This window comes from Diachasmimorpha longicaudata, chromosome 17 (genome assembly GCF_034640455.1).
Source record: "Diachasmimorpha longicaudata isolate KC_UGA_2023 chromosome 17, iyDiaLong2, whole genome shotgun sequence".
NCBI lineage: Eukaryota > Metazoa > Arthropoda > Insecta > Hymenoptera > Braconidae > Diachasmimorpha > Diachasmimorpha longicaudata.
In genome coordinates, this window is record NC_087241.1 from 3,872,792 (window position 1) to 3,890,357 (window position 17,566).

The 17,566-nt window shown below is 35.7% G+C and overlaps 1 protein-coding gene across 5 annotated transcripts in view; it reads left to right on the forward strand.

Moving 5' to 3' along the window:
- Positions 1–16,374, forward strand: part of Eip93f (Ecdysone-induced protein 93F) — a 74,033-nt gene extending 57,659 nt beyond the window's left edge. For all 5 annotated transcript variants that reach the window (XM_064136210.1, XM_064136213.1, XM_064136212.1 and 2 more), the window contains one exon: positions 20–16,374. In XM_064136210.1, the coding sequence (XP_063992280.1) occupies positions 20–1,235 (1,216 nt within the window). In that variant the 3' untranslated portion in view covers positions 1,236–16,374. The remainder of the gene's footprint in view (positions 1–19) is intronic.
- Positions 16,375–17,566: the final 1,192 nt, after the last annotated feature.

Sequence of the window (17,566 nt, forward strand, 5' to 3'; positions counted from 1 at the left end):
ATAAACTTTTTGTCAACAGGGATCAGAAACAGTCGGAGGACAAGTCAAAAGACTCACCAACAGCGCCGTCATCACTGCGTCCAGCACATCAGGACAAAAAACCACCGTTGAAGCCTCAAAAATCGTTCACCCAGGGTCCCGGTGGTCTACCAGGTGGTCCAAATGGCTTGAAGATGCCGTTCTTAGATGGAATGCCACATCTACCATTTCCACATCCATTCAATTTTGGTTGGGGTCCAACGCCATTCATGTCTTCACCATTTATACCAGGTGCACCAAATGTACCAACGATACTGCCCGAACAGTATTTTGCTACCCAGAGAATGCGTGGACTGCAGGAACAACAACGCAGTGCTATTGTACAACAGCAACAGCAGAGTAGTAGAGAGGGTAGTGGTACAGAGCCAGGTACGTCAAATTCACGTTCAATGGTTAAAACAACGAGGGAAATGGCTGAAAGCCTTTACGAAGGTACAGGTGCAAATGGTAGCTTTCTCGATAATCTAATAAGATCAAGTTTGGAGACTGGTATGCCCAGGGATCAACGGGGTATAACTGAAGGACGGGGTCAGGGACAACATCATCCCGAAGCAATGAGTAGTAAAGCATTAATTGATCAACTCTGCAGGAACTCAAGACGTACACCATTACCAAGAATGACAGATAGTAGTGAAGATGAGAGTTATCGTCCATCAAGGTCATTACCAGAGAGGCCAGAGAGAGTACCAACTGTTGATCTGAGCCCATCACCAACAGAAAGAGTTAGAAATGATGATCAGGGAAGTGATCGTTTAACATCACCACCAACACCATTGTCAATCAGCCGTACTGGTAGTCGTGATGATGATACTAGGGATTCACGTATTGATCGAGGTAGTAGAGAACGTGAAGTTCACAATGGTGGTGATGATACAAGAAAAACAATACTACAGCAACAACAGCTGAATCATTACCCGGATATACACAATCTTTATGCCGTATCAAATGAGAAAAAAAGTGCCTGTGATAGTAAGCTTATAGTAGATCATTCGAGCCAGAAGACTCAGCAACAACAACAGCCGAAGGAGTTTGGTGCTGTGAGCGGACTTGTTGTGCAACTACAGAGGGGCTACAATTCTGGTAGTAATTCGAGAACAACGGAACAAGAACAACAGAATAATTCACAGCCAGTAGCACAATCAGTTCAGGAGCCACGGGGACCTGCCCTCACCATGGAAGACTCCGTAGAGCAGTAGACAAAGTCAGTATCTTATTGTTAAATGAAGGAAAATTGAGCAATTGGATGCAGCACCAAATTTAACCCATTCCTCGCCAAAAAAAAAAAATGAAACGAAAGATGAACAATAATGATAAAATTCGCCTCCCAATGACCCTCACCCCCGCCCCCGTACCCCCCTCCGGCCCTTCCTTTCTAGCGTCGCGCCCGTTCCGCACCACGTGTAGAGAACAATCAGACGAATACTCGTCTGAGTTTGGAGAGAATGAAAAAAAATATCACCTCAGCAGATAACCCTCACCTCATCCGTACCCCCCTGAAAATCCAACCGCTCTTGTCACGACGTCAGTCCCAAGGGCGATGTAACAAATGAACCAAAAAAGATTAACAATTCACAGAAAAAAAAAATGTGACGTTAAAAAGTTAAGACGCGCAGTGTTCACTGTGCGCTGCAATAATCCACCACGAACCTGATGCGATTCCGACAGTAACAAAGGCCATCTTCGAGTGCAATTATTCGTTGTCTCGATTGTCCAGTGTCGATGGGCAAAATAACGACGAAATGGTTCACACATACCGAGGATGGCTGAACTTTCGAAATAAATAAATAAAAAAAAACCGGAAAATTAGGAGAAATGCGTTAGAAAAGACCGTAAAAACGTTTGAGCAAAAATTCACGAAAATAGGTAAACCTAATACACAAATTTACACATTTGAATAAACATTGACATGTGGGAATATATCTCGAGATAATGAGGTGAACATAGAGACAACCTACACACGCAGACAGATAGACAAATTAAAATGACACTTCAACACGAAATAACAAGATTTTTTAAATAAACAATGATACATGTGAAAAGGACACAAACGCGCGCACCAAACAATTGAAAAAAATTTAATAAATAAATAAAAAAAAACACCCACTACCCGCACACTCACTCATCTATGACACACCAAAAGATGAACCTGAATACAATTCACCCGTATACTATGATAAAAACAAATACGACTAAAGGGCAGGTGAAAAAAAAATTGAAACACAACGTATTTTTTTCCTCTATCAGTGTAAAACTACCTAACATACTTACTTACTATTAATATGACTTAACTATTAAGAGGTAACATAATTATATAAGAATAATATATTATATATACATATATTTTTGATCATTACGAAGTATGCGACGAAAAAAAATTAAAAATTGAAAAAAAAAATGAGAAAAACGAGCCAAGACTTTTGTTGGCGCGCGCGATAGGGAGAGAAAGAAAGAAAAAAAAATATGATTATAGGCGTTTTCACAAGGCGACAATATATTATCTAAATAAATCTCACTTCTTTCGGGCCAGCGTTCCACGTAATCGAGGGCGTACAGACGATGAATTTAATTTGAAACAAAAGTGAGAATAATTTTTAATGAAATGAAAGAATTGATTAATCTGATAAAAAAGAAGATTCTTGTCCCGCTAATGCGTAGCTCGATTGAAATTATTCGGTATACGATTTTTCATTGGGAAATAAGAGCCTGATTAACGAGAGTGAATTATAATTAGTGTGAGAGGATCTATTTTTAATGAACAAGTCGTATAACGTGTGATTTATGTGATTTGGCGATGTCGCGCTGTGAAATAAATTCTAGGTGAGAGATAAATTTGTGGTTTAACGAATGGAGATTAGATATGAATTGAAAATTGTGGGAAAAAAAAATTATTGAAAAAGCAATAACTGAGTTACCATACGCACTCTCTATGCGGGTCATTTCTGAGGATAAAATTAAAAAAAAAAAGAAAATGTTTCTATTTAAAAATCCGACTTTTTTGATACGAAAAGACAAATTTTCTACCAATAGATGAATGAAATAGAAATTAAAAGGATACAAAGCGTAGCAGTTCTTTGATGAACCGTAGGTTCTTCTTACACTGGTCGGGAGGACTCGCTGTGGGGCATGTGGAAACGATTAATTATTGATTATAGAGGGGCTGATGCCTGCGAAAATAATGTCCTAGACTGGGCACGATCGATCGCTATGATTCCTACCGTCTCTTGGAAAACTCGAATAAATAAAATAATTAATGATGCGGTTTCCGGCACGATTGTGCATGATTATTGATGATGGCAGAGAAAAAAAAAACGAAGTACCTACACGCTATATCAAATTCACCCAAAAATATGACCGTAAAAAAAACCCTCACAAACTCCCTTTGAATTATACAATCCGTACTCCATAAATTTCCACTCCCCTCCCCCCTCCGCCCACCGCCCCGTAAAAAAAAATTCTTTTGACATAAAATTATGGATTTGCGCGTTCGAATTTGCTGAATAACGGGAGTAAAGATGTAAATTCTTATGGGAGAATAAACAAATGAAAATTAAAAATTAAAAATCTAATGAAAACGAAAGTACGAACAAAAATTAAAAATATGTTAGATATACACGTACACATACACTGCTGATAGATAAATGAAAATTCATGAGGAAAAGTCATTGATGTTCCGTTGGACCAAAAAAAAATTGAGGTGAAATTTTTTACACATTCCAGGATATTCAGAGGATAGTGAAAAAATTATTGATGATGAAAAAACAAAATAAACATATATGCACTCATTCATGACTCCTATACGACTGAAATTCTAGGCTGTACATAAAATAAGGCATGTATATGTTCGGTGTTGAAAAAAAAAATCTCCTTACTAACGAAAAAAAGTAAAAAAAATTATAATACGAAAAAAACAACATATTAAGCAAGGCTAACTCTATCTCGGTGTTTTGGAACTAAAAACCTAAATTTACGTATTTAACAAAAATGATGGAAAAAAATCTAAAATTAACACAATTCCAAGTTATCGAGTGTAAATGTTAAGGTCTCTTCATAGGGTTAAAATCAGTGAAACTGAGAAAAAATAATGGGAGGAAAGCGAAAAGCTTTATTCATGATTGTGTATCAACGTGTAATTTAAACATTCAAAAATCATTCCTCTACCCTCGGCGCCCCCTTTAGGCTCCCTCACCCACCTCTGCCCACCCCCACCCCCTTTTCAGGACACCCTTGTCGAATGAACGCGAATAGATAACCAAAGGGATGAAGCAAAGATTGTAAAGTCACTCGGTGTAAATTTTTTCCGGTAAATTAATCAAAATTCTTCGTTCTGAATGTTTACTGATCGCGCGAGAAAAGATAAAAATTCATGAAAAACCAAAAAAAAAAAACTGCACTCACCTCGTGACCATCCCCCACCCCCTCCTACCCTCTTTCTCTCTTCCCCAGTCCAATGCGACTCGATTCGTTTTCCCCAATCGACTCGGAAAGCCTCGGAAGCAGAAAAAAAATTCGTAAAATGCAAAAAAAAAAATGAAAAATTTATCGTTAGATGTGAAATCTATATTATTGTACGGACGATATATTGCTAATTATGATTGTCGTTATTAATTAATTGCGAATTCATTGCGACGACCGGTGCAGTCTTCATTATAGGTGAAATGATAAAGAATTTAAAAACAGGTGTCGGATTTTTGACGATCAACGTCTCCGATATCACGCGATTAATCAAAGGTCGTGGTGATCTACCGATGATTATTGATCTCTCATAATTGGATTGGAAATATTAGTGATAGTCATCGATTTTTGGTGAAATTTTGGGTTTCGAGGGCGCAATTAATCATTGGAGATTATCATTATCGGGTGATTGAACCGCTGAATAGACTCGCAATCCCCCACTCGTCACGGTTTTTGGGGGTGGGTCGGCACACTTAGGAGCTCCCCACCCCTACTACTAGGAATGTGTATCGCGACCCTGTTCGGTGGATTAATTAAAATTCAGGCGAGTGAGAAGACATCACTTGACGATAGCTCCACGAAAGAACGGGGAAACGAATTATCGACGATGATTTAATCTCGCGAGAGGGGCAACTGTTGCATTAGAATTTAATTACATCGACCAAGGGCGAGACTTGAATCAGAAAAATGTTATACGAGTAATCGATAAGTCCAAGAGATACGATAATCAAGGGATCAAACTAATTACGGGAAAATTAAAATTCAATTTTTATTATAATATGATTTACCATCGAAATTGCCCATTTTTGTCGACGTGTTTCCTCGTGATATAAATTATCGCGGTAATTGGAGAGGTTTTGAAAATATTTGGATGACGCAAGTGAATGTCCCTTCTCTTTCGAGCTTTTGATTTATCGGGAACGATGCGTCAATGATCCGGTATCGATTTAATTAGTTGAGAGGAGAAAAAAAATGTGAAAAAGGCAAAGTTTTAAGATTAAAATGAAGATATATTCTATTAAAATATCTGTGATGTAAAAAAGTAATAAAATTTTGATGTATATTTTTCACAAACATATTGTAACCTGCTAGTGTATATGTAATAAGGATTATCGATATTACATTGTATGATTACGGTACGAAGTGTTTCACGAGGAATGAAAAAACATGAAACACAAGGGAGATAATTTTAATGGCGTTTTCAATATCCACAGTTGGTGGTCGGACGGGACTAAGATGGCGGGTAGAAACCGGAAAATCGGGTGCGAAAACTCCCGCTTATTTTTTTTTGTGAGTTTGTTTGAGATGTTTGAGGGGGGCATGAAAATTTAATTTTTCGTACGGGTGGGGGTGTGAAATGTACATTATTGCACGGAAAAAAATTGATTAACCTTTGCTTCTTTAAAATATTATCATTTTGTATTTTAAACCAAATATTTCGATACGAGTGCGGAATTACAATGTCATGACACTAGTGCTTAAAGCTCCACTTTCACATTAATTAAAAAATTCACCACTGCAAGATATGTTTTCTTCCACAATTCAAGGACGAAATTTCTCTTCTGGAGATTAATTCCGTGTCCTCGATGTATATTTCAAACAGCCCCCGCCAAAAAAAATTACCACAATGGCTGAGAGCGGGAGAATTTGCTCCGATTGGCCCTGAAACGGCTCAATGTCAGCTACCTCACAATACTGTCACGTTTGGAATGGTTCAAGCATTGATCAACCACTGTGTCACAATTCCACTCGAAACAACCCCATCTCCCCAGAGGTTCAAAACAGCTACCTAATCCTAAAATCAGTTGCTCAATAATTATTTTAATAATAAAATCGAAACGAAAAATCAGTTATTTTTTGTCCAGCCTCAGTATTTTTTACATCACAACTGCTATTTTCAAAACTACACGAATTTCAAAGTTCTGTCACACCTATTCCTCATTGGTCGACGCTTCCGGCGCGTAATTTAAAACTAGCCGTGCGCCGATCTTGTTTCAATCGAAAGAATGAAGATGGGGCAGTAAAAATCGAGTTTAAAATTTTGATACAATGGTTTTGCATAATTGAGAGGGGGAATAGTGAGGTGTATGAGAATGGTCTAAACAGTTCCAAATTGTGCCTAAGTTTTGAATTAACATTTTTACGATCAAATAATGCAGGAAACTAACTAAATAATGTAGATGCAAGATGATTTAGTTTCAACGACACGAAGTTATATATTTAAACGATAAATTGAATGATAAAATGATCTAGATGAAAATATGCATTGAACATAATAAAATATGCAGCGAGGATTGGATTTATTAAGCGAGACTAACATTTAAAAGATTTTACGATTGATAAAAAAAAATGAAAAAAAAAACAATGCAATACCTCCTGCGTTTTAGGGCTACCCGGCCGCCATCTTATGTTCTCATTTGCGTTCCGTTAATGTCGAATAAGTGCAATTAGGTACACAGTGACAACACAAACACACGTGCGAAAGAGATCGTAGGGACGATTGGAATGAAAATTTTTTTCGTCGTAGTTAATTGAAATGATAATGAAAAATGTTACGCTAGGTTATCGTTTTTTAAAAAAAAAATTCTATTTTCAATTTACGCGTTCTCGAATGTTGGGATTTTCGTGATCAACGAAGTGCTGGCCTGTCGTCCATAAGACAAAAATATAGACCTCAAAATGATGAAATTCAGCCGCGAAAAAAAAAGTAATAATGGACCAACTCAGCGTCAATTCCATCGGTGTAGTTTTCCTAATTTTTGCATTTGCTAAATTCATCGATTGAAAGCGCTGGGGACTCGACGTATTCCGTAATTCGGACTGAAATTCGTGATCTCAATGAAACTCAAACATTCCAGTGGAAATTTTTTTCCAATTTTGAGGGATTTTTTTTTTAGAAAATTGCCATTTGTATTCAGATAAGTCTCCAGCGCTTCGAGAAATAAATCCAACCGCTAGAAACATTTCCGCGATTTTATTTTTGGGTCATTGTGTCTCTCCTCGTATGCGGTCGTAGTCCTCGTACCTTCCAATTGGCTTTAATTCGTACTCTAAGTTCTCTAGTCATGCAATGACTCTAAAAGGCGCAACTCGCTCCAACATGTATACGCTGAGACGATCGATATTGATTGAGGGACCGATGCCGACAGTAATTTCAGTCGCCTGATTACCGTGGTTAAACATGAATATTGGGAATTGACGATGAGTTACGTCCGCGGGAGATTTGAGCGCGAGAATGACAACACGGGGAGAACCATCGCTCGTTAAATTTCCATCGAGTCTGAAATATATCTTTTCCCCAATTAAAAAGAGCAAAAATAATTCCCTTGAATTCCGATAAATTTTTAATCTAAGCCGCCAATAATTAATTAACCACTGATCTTTAACCGCATTATCACGTCCAATTTCTTAAAAAATCCGAAAATTTTTTATCGAAGAATGTTTGTTAATTCAGTCGTCCAAAAATTATAAACTCTTGAGATTTTCAAAAAAGTTGTCTTTCAGGTGATTTTTTTATCATTAAAAAAACTTGACACGATGGAAAATGTAACTGCGATGGCTGAGCCTAGTTTGACTACATTAGCATTAGGTGTTAACAAAAAATATATTATATCTAGTGATAAAGGAGGTCCGCGGGTACTACTTCGCTAGCATCAGGTAGTGCCCAGTCGCGTGGAGCTTTAGTTGTTTGTATATCGTGTTTTCTATACTGTCACTATAATAGCTTCACCTCGATGTTCCAGCGCACTATCGAGGAATCATTGTGGCTCGTAAATCTCCCACGAGAGTCCAACTAAAAAATACTCTCCCTAAGCGACTGATTGATTGAAATTGAAGCGCATCAGCCATTAATGGACCAACAATTCCAAAACCATTTACAAAACTACAGTAATTAATCAGCAATCGCCCTGGCAAGTGCAGATTTTAAATTTATAACTTCAAAATTTTTCACCCGAGTCGATCAGCATAAAATCCATCAAATTCAATCAAAATTAAATGACACAATTTATTTCTCGGCCTGACCAACGAAAGAACCGAGAAATAATGCCAAATCGATAGGTGCATGTGTTCGAGAACGCCGAGGTCAAGCTATTTCACAAAAAAAAATTATGACTAATATAAACTGCTCGAAGGAAGGTGAAACGAAGGGAAAAAAACTAGAAAAAAATATGGAGTCCCTGCCATTTTGCAAGAAGTGACCAGAGAATAAATCCCTCATTAATTCCCTCAACAACCTCCCCCCCATCCAAATACTGAAGCCATCATGTCATACACAGCAAATATTTCCTCCTTCAATTCCCAAGCGCAATTTGATCCCACAGTTTGATAAGCTCACACAAAGGCCCACATTATAACCAATACACGCAATAGAAACACAAAAAAATAACACATACACTGTCTGAAATGAAACATACATTAATATCAACAGTCTGCTCTCTACAATTTGTATTTTGACCGAAAGAAATACAGCAACCAGGTACCAGATCGTCTCCTTACAGTTAAAAGCGACCATGCAATGGCTGCCGGTCACTGGGTATTCTTCCCCGCGGGACAAATGATAATGAACAATCAATCGTTGAATTTGAACTGACCACCTCAAAATTCCGCGTTAACCACGACCAATGAGATTGCATATCACAAAGAACCAATAGAGTTTTAGGTTAGAGTGAGGATGAAAATGGGGGAATCCCCCCGTGAGCAGCTGGAAGAGTACCGCAGGGACATCAGTCGGAGCAGTCGCTCCATCAATCCGGCCCCGATTGCAAACTCATCGGTGTCGTGACGCAAAATAGATTAAAAAAATAATGTTAATGAAACCGGCAACAACACATACTATACGAACAATAGGCATTGACCGACGTTGTGCTGTCACTTGTTGTGCAGCATCGTCGTCAAGTATAACATTAAAAAAAAATAATACAGTGCATGTACAACAATATTAATCATACGCCATATCCAGCAGTGATAACTGAACAAAACAAAATAACATTGAAGTAATAAAATGAGTAATAAACAGAAGCAAATGCGGAATCGTTCGATCTCCGGTGTATCCACCAGAGATTGGATGAATTATCCCCCTCAAATCAAAACCTGCAGTCAGCACATTATGTAAACAAATATAAGTGCAGAGGAAAGAAACTATACTATTATAAATAAACAAAAGAAGGTATATATAAAATATATACACAAATTATTATATTAACATACATTAAACATATTTAAAAAAGTATATTATTAATAATGCGAAGAAGGACTATATTATTATTAATTAACGATTATTGAATTTTAAAGAAAAATTTGAAAAAAAAATGAAACAAAGTAACATTCCAACCGTCAATGTGCCACAGGATTTTTTATATTCTCTTGAAAAATAACAAAAAAATAAACAAATAAAAGTGAAACAAATAGATAACCAATTGTTGTAACCGTGAAGTTATGTAAGGATCAAAGCAAAGCGTGAGAAGAAATAATAGAAGAAGATAATTCTTTCGAATTCAGTGAGTTTATTATGCCGTGATTTTTTGGTATTACAAACGAGGGGTAACGAGTGGAGACAGAGGGAGAGAAAAATCATGGGGTGGCAGCCCCTGCGGGAGGGAATGGATTGGAAAAAGTTTTACAGCATGAAAAATGCGAAGACGATTGCACGGAACGAGCTTACAACATCGTCAATGCAATCCCTCGGGGGATGTGTTCGTTTATTTTTATATAATTTTTTAGTTTCAACATTCTACCCTCTCGCATCGGCGTATCTGCTCCATTCGTATTCCCGGGGCTTTTTTTTTAAAGGGTCTGTTGTGGAAGGGTTGTTATTGGTCCGTTTCTTTGTAACGAATACGCTCCGTGTACGCGATATTTCTTGTGGTTGGAGAGAAATTTTTTGAACACATGTTGGAGCTCTTTCTTTTACGCATTTGCATAAAGGGCTATTGGCGTCCGTAAAGTGAAGTTTTTCAGACTCGTTTGGTAAATTGATGTTGACAGGCCCTCACCCACGTACTAGGATCGTAAAATCAATCTCTCGTTGCCCCTCTGTTCACCAACAACAACAACAGTTATCATCATCGTTATTTATTATTTCACTTGGCAAACAAACTGTAGGTTTTTCGTTATTTTTTAATTTATTACCGCAAAACCGTAGTAGAATATGAATTTTCATAGAGACGAATGAATTAATAGAATAATGAAGCGAGGGCATTACCAATTTTCACAATTCCGAAAGTTAACAGTTAATATGCATTAATGGATGATTAAAAACAAATTAAACAGTATAAACACGCGAGGTGCAAACGCGACTAATAGAATAATTGAATTGTAAATGGTCTGTCTCAGGAGTGCCTGAACTCCACTTTAAAAAAAATAATACCAATATCCCCCACAATTTTTCCTCCCCCATTCCTCCCCGTCGCCAGTCCTCTGGTTGTTTCCGCAGTAACGTATAGGAAAAATATAGAAATACAGCCGCATCCCGAAAATAAAAAAACAAAACTGTCAGTAAAATACAATAGTAATCCAGATAAATAACCGGAAAACCTATCTAAATCACTTAAACAGCAACAGAAATATCTATTAATTACGGTTCTTATTATCATTGTCATTACAGAACGATGACTTATGATTTTTTCAAATAAGCATCTCTTATGAATTATTGTTATTATTATTACAGTAAAATTAAGTATGAAGTAGATGATAAGTATGCATTCACTAACGATTACTGGTTCATGATTAATTGAATTACTTCGATCATTGAGCAAAAATAAATTTTAAAAAATAAACAAATGGAACAGGTACATGAAAATGTTTGATTGAATAGATAAAAAAATAATAGAACAGAACAGATGTGGCACGAGTGACTAGGTACTGTTGTAACATTGTGTGCAAGTTAGCCGAACCCGTTAACACAGGTCAAAGTGATACATGTGTATATTATATATATTTATATATTTGTATACATATATATATATACATACATACCTATGCATTAATATACGATTTAAATCGGTTTATTGAAAAAAAATAAGACTTATTGTACGGCTTAACTATCGTCCAGGTCCGTGACTCGGCACCAAGTACTCAAAAAAAAAAAAAATCAATAGAATTTTGTCGGATAATTGAATGAAAAAATATTTCACTCGACTTTTAATGTTCAGACGAAATTAAGAAACGCACTGGACTAACTGTGGATGCAACTGAAACGATGCGCATGATCGTGAAAAAAAAATCATTCCAAAATTACGGGAAGTGTATATGTAATATATAAATATGTATATGTATATGTGAATGAGGAGAAATTTATCTTTAACAAAAATGAGTGATGGTGATTCTGTAATGTACCATAATTCGTGTGAATTAATATTGTAATGATACATCTCCATTCACTGAACACTGAGATAACACTGGGACGTTACGAAGGGACAGAGACTGTTTACTGTGTACGGATGATTACGGTGAGAATATATTTGTGCCCATTTACTTATACGAACGGTACGGTCTTTGCGCATTAATATTTTTTTTTAATTTTTCCCCTTTTTTATGGGTTTAAACGCCGAGGGGGTGTGAGACAAAATTAGGATGAAGCGTCGCGTATACGAGAATTTATTTTAAGGGTTTGAAAATTTTATCTCTCTCTCTGCCTTCAGTTGATTTGAGGATCGAGACCGATTTGTGCAATTTTTAGATTAACGCTGTGTCATTCTCTCCTGCGTCTAACGCTGTCGCGTGTGTCCTCCGATTAGGGATAATCGTCCCTTCCCCCACTCGTATTTTCATTTGATTACGTACTTACCCCGAACATTCGATTGATTAGAAGCTTAAATGGATGATTATTGAGCCACAGCGAGATATCTTCTTCTCGTACTTGTGTGAAAAAAATATATATATAATTTTTCGAGTGTCGGATTAGCGAGTGATGGGATATTAGAGAATTTTAGGAGTGTTACAATCAAAAAATAATCAAATGTGTTCATGTGGAATTAAAATGATACGGCGAGAGTTTGAGAAATGAGGGAAATGTGTACAAAATCCACTCATTTCCGGATTTTTAATTTTTTTTTTTAGTTTTTCGAAAAATAATCCATTCCATATTTCATTCCCGGGGGGGTTGGCATCAACATATTTAAACCCCTTTTCCGCGTGATTTAACGTAGCATTCGGAGAATTTTTGTCCACTCAACCGCGAGACTTTATATTTAAATGTATAGATACGGCCGATAGGGTGCAATTGAAGAATAATTAAAGGGAATTATCGCGCTCATTCCAAAAATAAAGAAATCCCAGCGTTTTATACATTTTTAGGTTCAATTTTATTTTTTTCCCCACGTGTATCCACTGATAAGACGTATTCACATACGTAAATTATGGAGATTCGATTGGGAAAGGGAGGGGAGTAGATCGTAATTAATCTTCAAATTACAATGATTTTTTCTTCTCATTTTTTATCCACTCGATCTATTTCACCTCGACTCCCCTCCCCTCAGTTATCGTTTATTCTCCACTTGCCTAGATTTAATTAATCATAACTTTTTAATACATTCGAAAATGATTTCTCTTCACATCGAGCCAGTCTTACCCGTTATCTCTATCAATTTTAACCTCCATTACTCCCTTAAGTTGTCCAATTATCCTCTAAGTACTTGTTGTAGATTTTTCCGTTCTGTTTAATTTTAATTTCTCCCCCGCCTTCCCCGTCCCCATTTTGTTAAACTTTACATAATCCTAATGATCAATTAATTACTCTTAAATATTTTTTTTTTTCAAGTACAATCCAGACAAGACGTAGATGAAAATGTACCTCGTGTCAATGTAATTATTAAGTTATCAACGAGACGACGTTTTATATTTTTTCATTGTAGATTAATTATTTCAATTATTGTTTTTATTCATTTTTTTTTTAAATATGCGTTCTTCCTTATTATTTTCGTTTCGTTATTATTATCTAGTATTTAGGGATTATTTTGTCCTTGACCGCGGTTTTTTTACCGATTGCAATTGATTATTTTTCCGTTGATATGTCGTATCGCGTCTTTAAATCGCCCCAATCGCGTCTCCTCTGTATCTCCTTCATTTCCCCACCCTCTCCTTCCCTCCCGCAACCCTCGGGCCACTGCATCCCCTTTAAGATTTACCCACCGTCCGTCGTAGACGTTATTATTATTACTATTATTATTATTTGTTCATACTTCCACCCCTGCAAGGAGGATAAATTACGTAAGTTCTTTCGATTATAATCATAACGAAGCAATTAAAAATTAAAGTTAAAAATGATGAAAAAAAAAAATACAACAACAACAACAAAATGCGTAATTACGCAAGTGTTTTATACGTGTAAATTTAGGTAGTTAGAATGCGTCGGAAAAATATTTTTTATATTCTATATGAATTTACCAGTTATTATTTAATGAAAAATGATAAAAAAAAATCATGAATAAAAATACAACACAGACAAGACGAAAATAAAAGTTGATAAAAAAAAATTTATCTAGATAAAAAAGAAAATTGTCATCGTAAATTGTTCAATCAATGCCAGCAACTGATTATTATCAAACGTATTATTAATATATTCAGAGGAGTTGATTGATATATATAGATTTCTTTTCAATTATTCCTCGATTCAAAATTACGTAGATTTTGTTTTTTTAATTTCTCATTTTTGGTGCCCCTACGTCCAACTGAGTGAGGATAATGTACTGATGTTCAACGGTTTTTATTAATTTTTTTTCTTTGTGTGTAAATGGAAGTCATAATGTGGCAAACGAATAAATAGCGTACCGACTATTACAAATGAATTCAATCAATTCAATGACAGATTCTACTCCCATTCTTTCCACCCCCCCGGTCCCTTCCACTCTCTTATACCCCACCCCTTCACCGAACTCCACCCGCCACCCCCTCAACACTTCACCTGAATTATCACATGTGAATAACAAGACGATGGATATAATATACACTTGTATACAGAACTCATTTTTACACACAACACGATTATGCATTAGACCAAAATAATTGCAAATTTATATATTGATACATTTTTGCGAAAGATTTCACTGGCGAATGGAGAATAAAATCAATTTGTCACACTGAGTACGTGATTTTTTTGGTCAAATTATTTGTCAGCAATAAATACTTTGAAAATTGCTTGTTATGCACGACGTTTATGTGGGGGTGGGGCAGAATGGGCATTGTGAAATATTGGAGCCCATTTTGCCCCCCGGATAATACCGTAGTGGAAGCGTGCTTCACGATTATTCAATGTGATACGCCTGCCGACGTCGCCCCAGGGCTCCGCCGTGTTCTGTATTTTTTTTTTTCTACACCAGCAGTTTTCGAGGATTTTCATGAGACGTACGCGCAGTCCTGGGGTCGCGACGCAGTTTAAGGAATTTTTAAAGTACTTTTTTTTATTTGAAAAAATGTCTTTTTTGTTTGTTGATGATTCATTGTTGTCAAAATGGTTGTGAATTTATTGATTAACATTGGAGATGTGTTGAATGATTAACTGGGGATGAAAACGTAGGGGGGAGGGAGTTTTCCGCAGGGATTTTTACTGTTTTTCGTCGGAGGACTGATATTAGAAATAGAAATTGTTAATAAACAAATTGATTTCTATTATCTCGACGAAAAAAATTGAAATGGAGTTAATCACCTGTCACACGAGTAAAAAATTCCCTGGTCGGAACTGATTCGGAAAAATGCGAATTCCGATTGCGAATAATTTCCCCCCGACGTTTCACCCCTCAGTTGGCGAATAACGACGATACAACTGGCATTAAAAATGAATTTAATTCATCGTATTCCTCTGGAATTACGAGGAATCGAGGAAAATGAGACTGATATACCAGTATTTGAGGTGAAAAATATGGTAAAAATTGTATAGCCTTATTATTGTAATTAGAACGAATTTTTCAAATTAAAATTAATGAAATTTAACACAATTGGCTGTTAATCAAACGATCCGAGGAATGTCAACAATCGTCGGAATGTAAATTCATAATTCGATGTATTCACTCGTTGAATTGAAATGTACAGTGAGAATATATAATTTTATTATGTAATTTAGGATAATTGGTACTAGAAGAGTGAAATACAACAAATGCCAGTTGTAAAATTAAGGGCGAGGTAATTTTTTTTCCCAGTGATGATGAGTTGATGATTTAGCAGATTGAAGAATGAACACGAAGATTCTATGAAAAGAAGTTGACAGATTGCAAAAAAAATCTCAGTGAAGCGTTAACAATAACTTTGAACGATTAATTGCAATTGAAAATTGTTAAATCGTAATCACTAAAATTTTGACGATTACACACGTACAAGCCCCAACATGCTGAAGTAAATAACAATGAAAAATGTATGAATATAATGTTTGCAGTTAGGTGGGACCAAAAACGACTTTATATCTCTATGTGCATATCCAAGCAACGTGTAATTTAATTAATTAATTATTCATTATTACTTGCTAGACGATGAACGAAAGAAACATGAAAAAGCTTACAGTACAGCAATATTAAACAAATGAGATGGAACAATTACATTCTATTCGTGGATAAAAGTGGTCGAGAGGACGACGACGATTGATAAATACAATAATTTCATGGTTAATTGGGCCATTAAGTTTGTCTATTGATTCATGATTTAACGGTTAGATATATCGATCATTATTAACTTTATTGTCTCTATTATTATATTGTTTTATTACGATTCATTGATTACTGATTATCATGATTTATTATTTAAACAAAATGCCGTTTTAAGACACGATTATCTAGGTAATACCAAGTAAGACAAGTACGTATCTATAAATATTAATTATTTTTAATTAATTATTATTATTACATTATGAAACATTTTGTTGTATTATTTTCAATAAAAATCGAATTGAAAATATTATTTATTTTTGTGTTAATTTCATTTATGGTTTTTAGTTATCCGGTTTTATTTTTTAGAAATGGTTTTTCAAATATCTTCCGTTGAGAGACATCGCAAACAAAAAGATTTGGTTATAAATTTTTAGTTAATTCAAATTTCAATGCGAAGGGACCCAACAAGATGGGGGCCCATCCTCGCAACTTTAAGGACATATTAAAAATATTTATAAAGGAGTGAACAACTTTTTTCAAAACTTTTTCTTCTTTTTCAAATTTTTTTTAACTGAGAAAAGGCGGCGCAAAGTCCTCTCCGCATTTTTTTCTTCCGAGGTCTCTCAACCGATCTTCAATGAAACATAATTTCCCTAATTCTTCACGACTGATTTCTCTCAGTTCATATTATTATTATTCATATGGGCTTCCAATACTTGGAGTTTCGTGGAATGAAATTACATAATTGAGAAATGCAGTAAGAAAAATGATTATTTTCAACTTCAACTGAGAATAAAAATTCCCCATAAATCGAACTATTTTACCAATTGACGTCTCTCAAACTGAAAGTCAAAATATCACAGACACTAGTGCTGATATTAGTCGACGTAAGCTGCAACTCCATCACCATTTTCGATTACCTTATTTATCATTAAAAATTTGTTTTTAAAAATCTGTTCGCTGCGCATATGTAAATTGCTCTCGATGTAGATCCTCGAATCCTCCACTCCACCCCCAACAACTCTGACCCACCGGAAATTCCTGATTTCCAAAAAAAATCCTCGCTATGAACTCGATGCGTTCAGGTGACGAGCGCGTTGTACATGAAAAATGAAGCTAAACGCGAAACGATGAATTTTTTAAAATCGATTAAAATACGAGGATGCAAAACCACAAACCAGATAATAGTTGTAAAGCAAAAAAAAACACATAATTGATACACACATTTACTAGGTAAGTTCATACTGCGTATTGCCTTTTTGACTTCGATGTGAAAACAAATATAATAAGTAAATCTTCAGGTCGATGATGAGCGATTTTTAATTTTCATATTGCGTTAATCTCCAATTATCCGTGTCAAAACGAGTGCTTTATCGTCCATCAGATTTTATAGAAATTTAATCGCCCATTGTAATTAAATACCGGTGATGAATTCAAGTGATCTCGAGACTCATCTGTTACCGATCTGTGATTCGTATTTAATTTCGATGTAAATTCTATTT